At 34.7% G+C, this 17,665-nt stretch overlaps 1 protein-coding gene across 7 annotated transcripts in view; it reads left to right on the forward strand.

Annotated features, from left to right (window-relative positions):
• The window catches only part of LOC106057200 (death-associated protein kinase 1-like), a 117,558-nt gene that overhangs the window by 38,566 nt on the left and 61,327 nt on the right, over positions 1 to 17,665 (forward strand). For all 7 annotated transcript variants that reach the window (XM_056013983.1, XM_056014005.1, XM_056013991.1 and 4 more), the window contains 3 exons: positions 9,635 to 9,787; positions 10,429 to 10,564; positions 12,317 to 12,418. In XM_056013983.1, the coding sequence (XP_055869958.1) occupies positions 9,635 to 9,787; positions 10,429 to 10,564; positions 12,317 to 12,418 (391 nt within the window). The remainder of the gene's footprint in view (positions 1 to 9,634; positions 9,788 to 10,428; positions 10,565 to 12,316; positions 12,419 to 17,665) is intronic.

Here is a 17,665-nt window from a genome sequence, read left to right on the forward strand (position 1 = left end):
GAATTGCTAATTATTTATTAAATTTTATTACATTAAGCGTAAATATCATATGTCGTCATCCACATGTAGTTTAATTAGTAACTTATACATTTAATATACGTGCGATTTCTGCGCCTGTCATATACAAGGGCTTTGCTCTGGGCCTCATATGTGTGTGTCCCACGGCCTTTGTGAGAGCTCTCCAACTCATTCATTGGTCATCTGCTGCCAGCTACTTTCCTTTAAGCCAGTGAGGGCGAAATGGCGCCTGAGTTAATCTTTATAGCGCTTACGGGGCGAATCTCTGTTATGCCGCCCTCCTTTTAGTTCGCCCAAAAAAAAAATCGTTTTTGGCATTCGGTCGTCCCCCATGCGGGATAAGTGTCCGAAAAAAAAAAGGCGACAACGGCTTTGTCTGCATCAGTCGTGCGAAAGTATGCAATGTCGCAACTGGGTTTGCGTAGCCATGTGAATCTTTGCACTCATCCTTATTCTTCGGATCTATCGAAGGCATTGCCATTATTATTATCAGTTATGCACAGTGTTCTTATCTTATTAGTCCTTATTATTATCCGTTTCCAATAGCTCACGTGTGCCGACTGAAGGTCACCTCGTGATACTTACGGTGGGTACTGGATATTCTCTCTCCGCTCCTATTGGAGACTTAGACCGAGACGCTAACGAACTGCCATGTATAGAATTTTAATCATATCAAGAAATTGTGTCTTATATTCATGCATGTGTGTGTGTGTGCGTTCGTATCATTGGAAGGGGTTGGGAAAAGTTAATACTATAAAACGAATACAATTTTTAAAAAGGGGGGATCGACGAGAGGGATGGATAAAGGAGTGGGCGAGACGAATTCCTGTTAGACTCAAGTACTTTCTCTTAATGGTCTGTCTTAATCTTGGTCAAACACACCGTGGGCTTAGAGCCAAGGTTGATGTACTCTTTTCTAACCACACCGAGAACACTGTCCTCTTGAGCTCCCTTTCAAACCAAAGTTTTCACTCGTACAAACACAAGGTCGGCGTCTCACTGATCTGATAAGAACAAAGTGTCTTCCACAGATACAGACTCAAATATCAGAAACATAATGCGCTTATATCGAAAATCAAATACTAAATGTTTTTTCCCCCATGTCCGTTTGTGTGGTCTGTCGTACATCATTGTTGGTTCTATGGCATCTTCCTGCTAGCTCAGCTGTCTTGATCCTGTTGTCCGGCCAGTCCATTCCTTGGTGCCACTCACCGTGTCACCTGGCACTTCGTCATATTGGAAGTGTTGTTTAGTAGATCTTGTCACTTGACCACACATCATAACATTTTGGTTATGGCTACGTTTAGTTGATTATCTACAAAGTATCCAGTACTAGGTCTGTACATTGTTTGCTCAGAGCTCTGCATTTTGGTTTCGGTTTTTCTGAACAAAATGTTTTCTACCTTGACGACAGTATCTCGTACTTCTTGACTAGAACTCGGGAGAGATTTTAGGTTCACATCCATAGAAATAGAGCAGTGTTTTCCAAACGTTTACATTAAAGGAACACTTTGCACATTTTGAGTATTTAGCGGAACACTTTGCACATTATGGGTGTTTAGCGGAACACTTTGCACATTATGGGTATTTAGCGGAACACTTTGCACATTATGGGTGTTTAGCGGAACACTTTGCACATTATGGGTGTTTAGCGGAACACTTTGCACATTATGGGTATTTAGCGGAACACTTTGCGCATTATGGGTGTTTAGCGGAACACTTTGCACATAATGAGTATTTAGCGGAACACTTTGCACATAATGGGTATTTAGCGGAACACTTTGCACATAATGAGTATTTAGCGGGACACTTTGCACATAATGAGTATTTAGCGGAACACTTTGCACATAATGAGTATTTAGTGGAACACTTTGCACATAATGAGTATTTAGAGGAACACTTTGCACATAATGAGTATTTAGAGGAACACTTTGCATATTTTTAGAGAGATTAATTCTCTTCTACTAGTTAATTGTTCCAGTAGTTCGTGGAACACCTATTCAGGCCTCGCGGAACACGAGGGTTCCTTGGAACACAATTTGTGAAACACTCAAATAGAAGAATAAAACTGTAGCGACCCAAAACTGTAGCGACAATGCTCTAGGTACTCGATGTTGTCTTCAAATTTGCTAGTTATGGACTTCATTTCTTTAGTACATTTCACATTGACAATACATCGTGCTCACAAGTACGCAGTGTTGTCTTGACAGGTTTTTCGTATTTCCTGTGTACTTACGTTTGAAGATGGTCACTTGAGTTTATCATGTGGGAAAAAAAAGAAAGGGGGTGTGGCATTGATTATTGATAGCCTTGTTAATTATATTTTTTTTTAGTCCGATCTATCTCGATCTTTTGTAAATGTGAACTATTTAGGCTCTGTTTTTGTTTCTCTTACGCTGGTCGCCTCACAACCTCGCAGTTTGACACATTGGTTTTCATAACATGGAGACGAATACAAAAAATAACAAGCTTTTTTTTTGATAAACTGTAAGTTTCTAAAACTGTCTCAAACTTGTATTCATTTGTGTGCACTTTTTACAAAGCTTTTTATCAACTCACTCTGTCTGGCAAAAAGTTTGCACACGTTATTTCCCTAACATTATTTCTTTTACCCAACAACGCAAAAATCAATAAAAAAATTTAACCATTAGTTAATTAACTATTGGTAATTAATTATTTTGTTTGGTATCCTGAACAAAGGAAAGAAATCGTACTTGACAGCTGTGGTGGTATAAGTTGAATTAGTCCCCTTGAGGACTCTAGAACCCTGAGTGAATTTTTTTAATGCATTTTAAAATCGATCATGTAAACATTCACCAAAACTACCCCCTTCTTCCCTCCCCCTTTCCCTACTGGTCCAGACAAGTGATAAGTGTCTTAGCGCAATGAGAAAGCTCAAAGCTAAACAAAACAATTGGTAAAAATATTTATAACCGAACAGATTTACTATGTTTGTCTAGAATATAATGACATAACTGATCCAAACTAGTTGATACAATTACACTTAATATAAGCTTTTTTTTTTTTTTTTTTCAAGTATTTTCTTCTTTTTTCTCGTTTTTTTTAAACCCCTTAGAACCAAATACAAATTTGTAAAAAAAAAAGATAACTTTTTTGTATGTAATATCTCCAATAACTCCCCTTGTAAAATGTATAAAATGTCTTAGCAGCTGTGCCTTTCCCTTTTCTAAATTGTGTTTATTTCTCTTCAAAGTAAACAAAACTTCAGATCTAGCCCTAAATACTATCCTGATGTTATGTTTAGATGGCATGGTCTAACCTGGATGTAAAGTGCAGAGAGAGGTCAACATTGGGTTAGGGTTAGGGTTAGGGTTAGGGTTAGGTCAACATCCGGAAGCTTTGGGATGTTATCTCTGTTTCCTTTTCCATGTTCTGAACCTGTCTCTGTGCTTTAGATAGACTCTGAACCTGTCTCTGTGCTTTAGATAGACTCTGAACCTGTCTGTGTGCTTTAGATAGACTCTGAACCTGTCTCTGTGCTTTAGATAGACTCTGAACCTGTCTCTGTGCTTTAGATAGACTCTGAACCTGTCTCTGTGCTTTAGATAGACTCTGAATCTGTCTCTGTGCTTTAGATAGACTCTGAACCTGTCTCTGTGCTTTAGATAGACTCTGAACCTGTCTCTGTGCTTTAGATAGACTCTGAACCTGTCTGTGTGCTTTAGATAGACTCTGAACCTGTCTGTGTGCTTTAGATAGACTCTGAACCTGTCTCTGTGCTTTAGATAGACTCTGAACCTGTCTCTGTGCTTTAGATAGACTCTGAACCTGTCTCTGTGCTTTAGATAGACTCTGAACCTGTCTCTGTGTTTTAGATAGACTCTGACTTTAGGTCTAACCTCGCACAAAGTATTTAGGTGATATTAGCCAATTTATACCTCGGCATTATCATAGATCCCCAGGAACACGTTGGAATCAAAGAGTTGTTTTTTGTTGTTTTGTTTTGTTTGTTGCGAACTGTATCAGGCCTGTAACTTAGATTTGCAGTAGCTTATATGCATTTGGCTATTAGTTGACAAGCTCCAGGCATTGACTAACAAATGCTTGCGTCATGTAATAATATTGGTGTCAGATGGCCAAACAAAATCTCAAACTACAGCTTATGGAAAACAAGTCAACAGACAAGCACACAATGTGAAGAACATCATACAAACATTGCAAGACAGGCTCTAGACTGGAACTTAAAGGGAAAGAGAAAGACTGGGGGAGACCAAAGCAAACATGGAGAAGATCAGGAGACCAAGAAGCACAGATGACAGGGTGGACATGGACCCAACTGATGGAATATCCCAGAACAAAGTCCGATGGCGAAGTACTGCTGCGTTCCACTTGGAGTCAATAGGATTGAGGAAGGAACCACTGTCTTAACGTCTACCAAAATAGGAAATATCTAATGATAGCAAGAGAATGTTAGCAGAGACCAAATGTGATTTGTAGTTATTTTAAATTATGTGCAGTTCTTTTGTAAGTTTCTAAACAATCCTTTTTTTTTTTTTTGCTTATTGGTAGTTATTTGTTGAAGAAATTACCGGAATTTCAATGAGTTGGCTTAATATTTTGAGATTCACTGGTCGAGATGTAACATTCACCTGATCATCATTAAAGATTTGGCCTTTGCAATACGATTCCCCCCCCCCCCCAGCAGCAATAATTTCAATATATGTTTATGGTTACAGATCTGAAGAAATCATTGATCTTTAACCAAAATCGATATTATTGGCGACCGATCAGATTCAGTCCTAGGGTGTTCTTGAAAGACTCAGTGCATTATGCAAAGATTTTTTGTTCTCTCCAGGAATCTCTGATATATTGATTTAATAACGAGATAGAATAGAGAAAATATTTTATTGACACTATTCTGAACATGTGAAATACAATTGAAGTTGTAGCTATTTTTTTTTCTCAATATTAGGCTTAGCAGAAGCAAAACGAATGAGGTCTCTATACTTGTATATCAGGCATTTAAGTCTTTAAGTTGGGTCACAGACAGATGCCAGACATTTTGTCTCGAATATGCCTACACCTACACTCACGTGTCTGAATGATTTGCTAACAAAACAACAACAAAAACCAAACAACATTTGTATTTCCCTATTCACTTGAATTCAATTGTGTGTCCTGAGCTATCCATCTCTGATCTATGGACTTCCCCTCCCCACCCCCAAGAAGGAAGGCTGGTGAACTTTCAGAGTATAAGCCACACACCACGACAACTAGCTCACGATGTCTCCAGATGTAAAACCATTGGGCATAAGTAGGATCGAGACCAATCGTTATAACGGGCCTGACTGGCAGACCTGTGACGTTACTGGTCTCGGCTGACCTCTCGTTTCCACGTCACAGGTCTGCCAGTCAGGCCTACTATAACGAGAAGTCTCTGTAGGATTCATCGACATCTCTGCCGTCTCCTCATCTGCGTTGGTTGGGTCACAGTTGGGTGTCACATTTTTAAATATGTTCTTCTCACAGGGCCAGTGTCTATGGACGAACCTAACCGATAGGGACAAACGTTAATGTTATTTAAACTAACCTGGTAAGGAGAGTGGTTGCCCGCCACTCCCTTCTTTGTTGTTCACAGACTCTGGGCTGCTAATGTCTATTTCATCCCAGCTATCTTGTCTTCATCTTTACGCCCTCCCCCACCCCGCCCCCCTTTACGAGTGGGTAAAGTAGTAGGGCGTAAAGCTGTCACTTGTGATGCCATTATCTCGATCGTTAAAGTATTCTGGAGCTCATCTCACGGCTCACTGTGTCCTCACAACTAATATCAGCTTTACCTCAGCTGTTCACCTTGGAGAAGTTTACGGGAAGTTGGCTTTACGCCATATAACATTTCTATTAATCCATCTGAATCGTTTATTTCAATAGAGTTGTTTGTAAATGTTGAGAGTAAAGGGAACGTTCCGTAGCTTTACAAATGACAATAACACACAACACTGGCTTTAAATCAACAAACTATAGACATAGATTAGATCATGAATTCTTGTAAGATCCAATAGTTCAAGACAGTGTGTAATTAGCGCTGTTACACAGTTTTTGGACCCATACAGGAAATTTAAGATGCCTAACTATCAAACTGTCTAAGTTAGTAGGCCTACTGTGTTCAAGTGTTTAAGATGTCTAACTATCAAACTGTCTAAGTTAGTAGGCCTACTGTGTTCAAGTGTTTAAGATGCCTAACTATCCAACTGTCTAAGTTAGTAGGCCTACTGTGTTCAAGTGTTTAAGATGCCTAACTATCAAACTGTCTAAGTTAGTAGGCCTACTGTGTTCAAGTGTTTCAAATGATTGTAATGGGAGATTTTCACGATAAACTAAATATACGTCATTGCCCAAATGAATGAAACAGAAACTCAAAAGTTGACGATGTTTTCGCAGGTACAAGAGATAAGATAAGATAAGAGATAATTTTTATTGGCCCAATCAAATGGAAATTCAGTTTGACTACAATTGACCTCCTCAGCGTAACCACTGTCACAATAGCAATATAGATACAAATACGAACAACATTCACATACGAAAAACATAAACACTCACAACCAGCGCTTTATGAATTAGACTTCTACATACTTCTTGATGACGATAGATGACCTTGAAACACTGACCGAAAGTGGGATAAAGGAGTTTCTAAATCTTTCTGTTTTTCATGTGCACATACATAGTTGGTGCTACCCTGCAGGTGATGTATTGGTTTCTTAGAGTGCATCATAATGTGTGGGTACCACTAAGCCGCTGGGGCCACCTTTTTTTTTTTTTTGCGTGTTGCTGAGTGAAATAAACATTTTGACATCTGTTAGCAAGAAAACACAAAACTTACTTTTTTTTAAAATGTACAATAATTCCATTGGATAACTCATAGATCATGTTATAACATACACTGTCTCTGTATCTCTCACCTCTCTCTCTGCATCTCTCTCTCACACTCCCTCTGTCTGTGTTTCTCCATTCTCTGTACCCTCTGTCATATTCACAAACACACAAACAGCTATGATAACATTACTTACTTGTACGGGTCTATGACGTCAGCATCTAAATCTCAAAGCCTTTCTTGATTAGAGATCTTTTAAAATGATATACATTTGCTCTTAAATTCAGCAGCAACATTTTTTATAAACAAACTCCAAAATCAGGTTTCCGGGAACCATTTTGATAATCACTGTTCAAGGGAAATAAATCGACCTTGTCATAGCAAAAAGTATCACACGGGTGATAACTGCTATCACATGAGATAAGAGGCACTTCACTGGTTTTTTTTTTCCTGGTAAGATTGTATCTATGCTCGGAAGCTGTGTGTGGTGTGGTGTTGGTGTGTGTGTGAGTGTTTCCATGAGAATGGCCAAAAAAAAAAAAAAGCCTTTCGTCCAAAAAATAGGGAAATAAAAATGAAGATAGAATATTAAAAATGTTTAATTTATCAACACTTACGCTATATATATAATAAAACCCGGAATTTATATAAATTGAGAATTTGCACTTTGGCAACTTGACATGTCAGCAGCAGACTTTGAATATAAATTTAAGGGTTAAAAAAAAGGGGGGGGGGAGGTGGCGGAGTTTGATGAGGGTTGCAGCCTCAATAGTATTTGTTGAAGTCCGATGCACGCCGAGTTAGAATAGCAAGCAGTGTTACGTGAACACGGCACCTGTGTTGGTTGGCGTTTGTCCGCTAATGCATCTGCTATTGTGGCTTCAACTCTTGTTTGAAGGGACTCTCCTCTTACGGTCGTGATTTGGCGCGTAAACGACGTGAGTGGAGCGAAAGTTCCTTGAGCGAGCTTATTCTGTGTAAATTAGCCTCCGTAAGACTGATTATTATTGGCTGTAACTGGGGTGCATGCTGGACAAGAGATAGAAGAATTAAGTAACTTTATTTGAGAGAAGGGAGGAGTATAGCTTGTTTTTACAAAGCTTATATCATCTCACTCTCTTCTGACTGGTACAAGTTTTTTCTTTTACACCTTTATTTGTTCCACACCCATTCTCAGATGAAGTTGAAACTTTACATATTATTTATTTGTAACTAACAAAACGGGAATCAATGCAAAACTAACTATTAATTATTTAATTATTTTGTTTGGTATCAAATAAGGAAAATAGATGCTTTTTATTGAGAGATGTGGCTGTACCTATGGAGTTATTTAACTTATTACATTTTGTACACGTTTTTTCTCCCACTTTCCATTATCGGATGAAATTGAAATTAGCATAATTATCTATAGTTAATGGATAGTTGGTAATTAATTAGTTTTGTTTTAAATAGAAATAAGGGAGATTATTCTTGCCACAATTAAGGTAGTGACTGTGATATTGAGATTCTTCAGAAAAGCTTTGTTTTGTATTCTGAAGGAAAAGGTTTTAAAAAGATTTTACTTGTCATACCTTTATTTTACATACAGTCTGAAGTTTTCAAAACAAAAGGCAAACTGGTGCTTAAAATAATCAAACTATCAAAATTTAATTATTGAGACAGTCACCTGTAGTTCTTGTTCTGAAATTATTTTTAGAAAAAAAAAAAAGAGTTATACAACACTGCAAGAATTAATCTTTATGTGATGCTTGTACAAAATTACTTTCTCTTGAGACTGACCATGATGGCTGTCTGATTGTGTAGTCTCTGCTCTAGACTTTCATCCCACTGGTCCCAAGTTCTAACTCTATCCGCTGTCCTCCACTACTGACCAGCAGAAGATCTTGGCTTTGAAAAACTTCATTTCAGAAGGAACATCCGAAATGTATAATTCAAAGCAACATAAGAGGAGTCCATAACTTTTAATCAAAAGATTTTTTTAAGGAACTGGTTCACCTGGATCACTAAGTTTTCTTTTGTATGAAATAAATATTTGTTTACAAAAAGACAGATTTAAATACATGAACAATGAAATATAGACATATCTCCTTGCTGTGAATTGTAAATGTTTTGATAACAACAGTTTTCTAAAGGACTTCTTAAGAATCATTTATATGTCAGACATCTACTTGTTAAATTTGGTCCGTTTGGGACCCCTCAACTCAAGAAAACATTAAGAAACTGGAACAGACACAAAATAGAGCAGTGAGATTCATAACAAACGAATATTCACATTTGACTAGAGTAACACCTTTAGTAAAATCACTAAATTTAGAAAGCCTTTAGGACAGAAGGCTCAAAAGTAAAGTAGCAATCATACATAAAACAATGAACTATAATCTTCAAATACAAAAACAAAATTTAATAAAATACTCTGAAAGACACAAAGATAAAGGCACATTCCTCGTCCCATATGCTAGGACAAATTTGTACAAATACTCCTTCTTCCCTAGTGCTATTAGAGCATGGAATTGGTTGCCTAAGCTAGCCAGGAAAACCAGTGACTTGGCAGAATTTAAGTTATTGGTTAATATGCATGACTAAATGCATGACGCGTAGGACATAATCATCTTCTTTTTTGAAGTAACGTCTGTATTATATAAGATAAGAAGATAAGGTTAACCAAGACATGGTTTTTAAAAATATGGTTGCTTGAGTTTTGTTTTACTGTTTATTTTTGTTGTTCTAGGTAGTATAGTATCAATTGTCAATGGTTAATGATTAAATGTGTCATTTCTCTGTGTCCAGGCTAAGTGGCGCCTCCCCCTTCCTTGGTGAAGACCAGCAGGAGACTTACCATAACATCACTGCTGTCAACTATCAGTTTGACAAGGAATATTTCTCAAACACCTCAGATCTAGCCAAGGACTTCATCAAGAAACTGTTTGTCAAGAATCCAAGGTAGGCAGCTGTTTAAAGAATACCCATATCATTAATTTAGCTGTTTAAAGAATACCCATATCATTAATTTAGCTGTTTAAAGAATACCCATATCATTAATTTAGCTGTTTAAAGAATACCCATATCATTAATTTAGCTGTTTAAAGAATACCCATATCATTAATTTAGCTGTTTAAAGAATATCCATATCATTAATTTAGCTGTTTCAAGAATACCCATATCATTTATTTAGCTGTTTCAAGAATACCCATATCATTTATTTAGCTGTTTCAAGAATACCCATATCATTAATTTAGCTGTTTAAATAATACCCATATCATTAATTTAGCTGTTTAAAGAATACCCATATCATTAATTTAGCTGTTTAAAGAATACCCAATATCATTAATTTAGCTGTTTAAAGAATACCCATATCATTAATTTAGCTGTTTAAAGAATACCAATATCATTAATTTAGCTGTTTAAAGAATACTCATATCATCAGATCAATTCAGATCAAGACGTCTTTGAAAAAAAAAACCATGTTTGAAAAGATCAATGTGGTAATGGACATTAATAATTTATCGCAGCACAATGTCAATAATTATTCTGGATTCTTGCTTTTTGAAATAATTGTTTGTGCTATTATCTCCCCACCAAAGGAAAAGAGCTACAGTCGATGAGTGTCTAAACCATCCCTGGATACGACCAAAGGGACATAATGAAGAGCAAGAGCGGAAGTCTGCTGTGATCAACATAAATAACTTTAAAGCTTTTATGGCCAGGAAGCGTTGGAAGGTAAAAATTTGGCCAGAAGGCATTTTGTTTTATGTGAACACTTTAAAAAAAAAATTGGAAGTCATAATTTAGTCTTTGCACTTCATTACTCATCTCATTAGGTTTATGTTGGCTGCTAATTTAAAAAGTGAGAAAAAAAAAAAGAAACAGAATTAGACTATAGTATAAACCAAACACAAAACTAGAGCCAACAGAAGCATTAAATTTTTGGCATTATAAAAAAGTTGGATTGGATGAGGTACATGAGGTACAAATTAACTGGCTTGTCTTGATCTGAAATGAATTTTTTTTTAGTTTAATGCTTTTTGTTAGTTCTTTTTGGCAAAAGTGTTCAAATTGTTTAATGGGAATGGGTAGATTAAAATTTTTTTTTTTCTAAAAGAGCCCCGTCTCCTTTTGTTTTTTTTAAAACTCATTTAAATACTTTTTATGTCTGTAATGTATTTCACATCAAATTACAGTATAAAGTCTTGCTTCAAGATACAAGTTTGCAATAAACTTTTTAAAATAAACTTTTATCTCTCAATTCATGATAAAAAAAAATTGCATCTTGAGTAACATCCATGTGTTCTTTGTATAGTGCTATTTATAGATAAATATTACAAGTGTTACTTAGACTTAGATCCTTTAGCAGTTTATAAGACAGCAAGCTCTCTTGACAGACATCGGTAGATTGTGTAGATTATTTGTTTTGTTCGATGTTTGCCATTTCTGTAGCTATTGAGATCTAGCCCCATAGCCTCCTTTTTCATCCAGGCTTGGGACGTAGCCACTCAGATTTTTAATGTGCTCCTTATGCCACCTAATACATACTTTCACACCTAAATATCAAGCACAGTCTGTGATGGAATATGTTTGACTTTCTGTGTTTCTGTGACATCCTAAGCACAACCTTAATTTATATTCTGATGTCTCTGTTTGCAATGTCAACAACAGTTCTATTCCAAATTAATGCAAATTAACTTTTTTTTTCTATTTAGAATTTTCTGCCATTGACCCATTCCTAAAATTAAAGGTTAAGGTCTTTTCTGGTTTTACAATGGCACCTGCAGAATTGATGTGGCACAACTCTTTGAATGACTATAGTTTCCAGTCACTTTGGACATTTTAAAATGTCATTCCTTTTTGTGTCTTCCTTATTTTCCATTCCTACTTTTGGCTTACACTTCCTGAAGGTGGGGCTGGGAAGGAAAAAGTGAATCAAAAGTTGAAAGTATGGAAATTATCAAAACTGGAAAGGAAACTGATAACGCATTATACTAAAAAAAGTGAAGGTCATGGGTCCGATCCCCATACTGGCCAATTTTTTTTGTCAATGATGATTTGATCAGATCCAATCTGATTTGGATCAGATCTGGTTCTATTAAATCGGATCTAATTTGTATCAGATTTGATTCAGAAATATTTGATCAGATCACAGTCTTTCTGATCCAATCAACTGATTTGATCTGATTAGATCCAATCTTATACTATACCATCTGGTAGGATCAATCCAGTTTGATCCAAGACCACTATCAGCTTGTTTAACATAGAGAAACAATTTGAGAGCTGCTTTTTTTACTTAATATTTTTCTTGCTGTCTGATTTACTGTTAGTCTAGTCTAGATTTATTTTAATATTTACTTTCTTTTAATTCTTTCTTTGCATCATTTGTTTTGTAATTTTTGACTGCATGTTATTTTTTTTAGTTCAGTAGTTTCTCTTTTTCTAACCTTCACATTTGGTTATTTCTTTGATTCTCTTCTGTCACAGCAATCAATGCGTGTGGTCAGTTTGTGCAACCGCTTGTCCAAGAGCATGCTGCTTCGAAAGAGCACAGATACATTGGGCAGCAGGAATACACTTGATGAAGAGGTGAGTACGTTTCTGATCTTCTCACTTTCTCTGTTGGTCAGTCCTTGCCCACACTGGCCACAAGTGTGCACTACTTGGAAACCTGGACATTTCAGGAAGTCTGCTAAATCATAAACTAAACACATCTCATGATCTGCCATCTATTTAAAACACTTCATATTATTGACATATTGAAGTATAGAAAAAAATCTTTGTGTTCATAATAGATGTGATCACACATGACCTATATAAACAACTTAGGATGTCTTTTCATCTTGACTTACAACATTTAGTGTGGGAGAGAAAACTTTTCATTGCAAAGAGCTTTCTAGAAGATAGTGATAACTATTTTTATTTCAGCAATTTCTAATTCTTCTAGTTAAATAAAGGTTTTCATTCACTGAAAACTAAAAGAGAAAAGTAGCAGTGTTAAATTTAAATTAATGTATTGTTTGAAAGACTAAGGTTTGAAAATAATTTGTAAAATAAATATTTTTTTTGTTAATTAGTAGAGATTTAACAAGGAAGTGGGGCTTCGGATGTATTTTTGCCTTATGACATCTATATTTCACTTTTGTATCACTGTTCCACCCAATATTTCTCTTCTGATTTATCAGCATATAATCTGTTATGTGTTAGTGGTGAGACATTGGGTCACCATTGAAGATACTACTAGATCTACAGTGTACGGATTTTTGTAGACTCAACTCTCAGCATTAGGGTGTCATATTTTAATATAATCATTGGTTGGCAAAAACAATAATTGCTTTTCTAACATTTCTAGTAGGAAGTCTATTCTAGCTTTTTAAAAAAAAAAAAACTATAAAATTATTTCTGGTTTAACATTTTTATTGCAATGACTGATGTCTGTTAAGTCTATATAGCCACACATATGGAAATATATAGAATATCACTTTCTACATTTCTGTATACGACCACATCAGCATATTCCGTTTAAACAATTAGAAAAAAAATCACACACAAACAATCATGCCTAACATGTCTTAGGTTTTAAAACCAGCATTACAGATCGTTTGTCAGAAATCTTTTTTTTTAGTCAAATGTATAATATATATATTGTGTACTCATCTGTTACTCTCAAAGCTTGCCTATTATTTGGTCATTTTGCCTCTTGCTTGCTAATTTGATGGTGCTACATGTAGTGAAATAATTCTTTTTTTCTGAAATCTTTGACTACATTGATCACTGAAAGTAACTGCTAGTTATGGCTAAATGGTGAATTTGTGCTTTTTACCGAGATATGTTTTATAAAATATTTATCATCATTGGACAAAATATATGCAGTGGATTTCGATATGGTGCCATTTGATGCCACTGCTTTTTTTCCCACCAAGGTATTGGATTAAATTTTTGTACTGATTTTGTTTCAGTTAGTAAACAGTTTCTTACAAATGATATACAAGGGGCTCCATGGTACAGCATAGAATTGGTAGGGGGGGGGGGTAATGTTATCAAAAGAATATTGCTTATCCACTGACATAATTGTGTATGAGAAGTTTAATTGTCTCTGTCTCTAGAATACTTAGAGAATGATATTATTATTGTAATACTTACTACAAGAATGATATTATTATTGTAATGCTTATATACTACAAGAATGAAATTTAAATCTATGTCTGAGACCTACTTTGTTGTTGTATTGTATCTCTCGCCATGTAGTAATGAATTATTCTCATTGTATACTACATGAATTAATTAATTAACCCTACCATCATTTACATTTATTGACATTTAATCATTTATAATCAAGTGTATTAATCCAGCACACCTATTAATCAAGGCATACTTCATTATTCTACCTTAATCCTTTACCATCTGACCGCTGGGGAAATTTGATTTATTCTCTTTTAACGCCAACTTTATCATTCACAAATCCTTTTTTCTGGATGTCTGGAAACAGTTGCTTTTTTTAAAAAAAAACCTTTGCCAAATGAAACCCTGGTGGATGGATCTGACTTCGGGTAAGTTATTTCCTTCTCTCAGCCCATCAGTTTTACTGTTATATTTATGCCTCTCTCTCTTTCACACCAAATATAGTCTTACTATACGTGTAGGCAGCTGGCACTTCAGTTATTCATAACTTCTTCAGTACATGATGAAATAGACTTTTTTCTTTTAGCTCATCAAAATTATTGAAATAAAATTTCATGAAGCCTGATATTTTTAAAAATACATTTTTTAAACTAAAATAAATTATTGACAGTGTAATTAATTTAAGGCATGCTTAAAGAAATAAAAAAAAAAAATAAAAAAATAAAAAAAAAAATATATATATATATATATATATATATATATATATATATATATATATATATATATATATATATATATATGTATGTGTGTGTGTGTGTGTAGGAATCTTGAGAACCACTAAATCAGAAGAGTACTAATCTAGTTCATTCTTGTTTTAACAAACTTCTCAGGAATGACTTGGTGTACTGCATGTGCCCTAATCTGATTTCATTATATTTTTTTAGACCTGCTCTATCAAAATAGCAGGAACTCTCTTTTCTTTCTAAGATTAATGGAAATTTACAATGTATTTTGGTTTTCAAATTTCATACTTCAAGTAAGACATTTCACAGTAAATTTCTGAATCAAAAGACATAGTAGTGAGTTCATTTTTGACTTTGGGATTCTTCCTGATGATCCAAATATACATAAATTTGAAAAGAAATCCCATGCTGCCTACACTGAACAAAATTGTGGTCTAGAACAAAAAAATTAAATCATTAGATGTAGATAAATATGAATGTATCTAAACTACCTGTAGACAAACTTTGATAGAGTAGTAATGAAGCCATGATTAACTACACACTAACATGGAATAGCATCCAACAGATTTGTTTAAATTTTAATTGGCTGTATATTTATTTATTACCATTTTAACCAGTCATCTCCCTTGTGCACCTTTTATTAATCCCCCTCGCCCTTTTTTTTTTCTCTCTCCAAAACATGGTTGTTAATTACATTTCTGCATGTGGCATGTCTGACATTGCCATTACTGACAACAGATTCATTTTTTTAAATGCAAAGTGAGAATGTTGTCTACAAGTCTGACCTTTTCAACACTGACTCATTGCAATAATTATATTTATCACATGACTGAATAAAATATTTTTAAAAAGAAGAAAAAAAATTAAACCCCTCTTTTATTTTTTTTTATTTTTTAAAAATTGAATAGAATGTTTAGAGATAGTTGTTATCAAGACTCACATTTCAGTATTTATAATATTTTTTGGGTCAAATAAAAACATATATTACATCAACACTCACATTTCAGTATTTATAATATTTTTTGGGTCAAATAAAAACATATATTACATCAACACTCACATTTCAGTATTTATAATATTTTTTTGGTCTAATAAAAACATAAATTACATCCCCTATTTCAATAATATTGAAACACTTTAGAGAGCATTTTGACCATTGCTAACTTACTATGAAGATACTAGTGTTTGATGTATCCATTGATATGCAGCGGGATAGATTTATAGGGGCATGCTGGCTGAATGGTAAAGTGCTTGGCTTCTAAACCGAGGAGTCTTAGGTTAGAATCCTGGTGAAGACTGAATTTTTAGATTTTTAGGATGCCTTTGACTCCACCCTACACTAATGGGTCCCTGGTATTAGTTGGGGAAAGTAAAGTGGGTTGGTCATTGTGCTGGCCACATGACACCCTTGTTAACAATTGGCCATAAAAAAAGATGACCTTTACATCATCTGCATATTGATAGCAAGGTCTGAAAGGGGTAGGTCTACTTTTAATAGATTTATAGATATCTAACTGCTTAGAATTTTGCTGGTAGATCTCTAATGCCTTATATTTTAAAAAGTGTGAGACTTTTTTTTTCTTCTAATTTTTTGCCACCGTCTTCTGTTAATCTACATTTAGAAATGGAAATGATCTATTATAATTTATTCTAATACTGACTTTGATCTAAAACATGATGGATCAGAAAGATCTAGATTACCTTATTTTAACCTTTTTAGTGATTTCAGAATTTTCTTTTAATGCATAAATAATTACGATTGATCAACATTTGATTCCTTTATTATTTTATAACCAAGAAATTTTAGACGCTGAATTAGCTGTTAGTGATATTGCATGATTGCAGCAAGCTAAGGTTGTTTCCTTCAACTCCCACTTATTATATAAAACTGTATAATAAATCGTTTGATAAACACACACTGTCATGTACCCTAGAGCTAATTCTTTTTACTGTCTACTTAGAAACTGAGTATTTGTGGTAATAAATGCCTTGAAATTTCTAAGAGAAATAACCCATTTAGAACTCATTTTTGTTTTTAGAGAGTTACCTCCCTGAAATCACATTTCAGATAGATCAACCAGTAATCCAATACAATAAAAAAAAATAAAAAAAATGATAATAATAAAAAATGTTGGTGTACCAGAAAGTAGAATTAGTGTGGGATGATTGTAGTTCAAGTTTTATGCTTTTGGCTTTAAGCAAACTTAAACGAGAGCTGACTAACATAATACAATTTTCATACATTTAGTTGTTTTGCTTTGCTTGCTTTTAAGATTTTAAAATAATATTTAGATTCATTTTATTTCAATGAATTCACAGATCTTTGCCTATAATACATGCCTTACTTTTTTTATCATTCTGTGATTGTGCTTTCAGAAAGCCAAACTGAGTTCTTTGGCAGAAAGTAAAGAGGAAACAGCATCATGTTTACCCACAAAACAGATTGGTGTCAGAAGTGATTCTGTTGTTCCTGCATGCAGTGATAATGCAGTAGATTTACCATCAGCATCAAGTGCATGTGTGACTAACATTTTATACAAACCAGCGGACATTGGTGTCACAAACACTCAAGTTTTTGAAGTCAGTTCAGATAGCAACACTAAAGAGTGTATGTCTCCAAGTTCAGATGATATTTTGAAAGAAAATAATGTGTCTGAGTTGCAAGCACTTACCAACGCTGTGGAAAATAAAGTGCCAGAAAAACAGGCTCTTACAAACATTGTGGAAAATATAGTGCCAGAAAAACAGGCTCTTACAAACATTGTGGAAAATAAAGTGCCAGAAAAACAGGCTCTTACAAACATTGTGGAAAATAAAGTGCCAGAAAAACAGGCTCTTACAAACACTGGGGAAAATAATGTGCCAGAAAAACAGGCCCTTACAAATTCAGTGGAAACAAACATGCTAGAAAAACAGGCACTTTCAACTGAAATGGAAAATAATGTCTTGCAGACAGCATTTGCAAGCACTA

Source organism: Biomphalaria glabrata, chromosome 1 (genome assembly GCF_947242115.1).
Source record: "Biomphalaria glabrata chromosome 1, xgBioGlab47.1, whole genome shotgun sequence".
In the NCBI taxonomy this organism is placed as follows: Eukaryota; Metazoa; Mollusca; class Gastropoda; family Planorbidae; genus Biomphalaria; species Biomphalaria glabrata.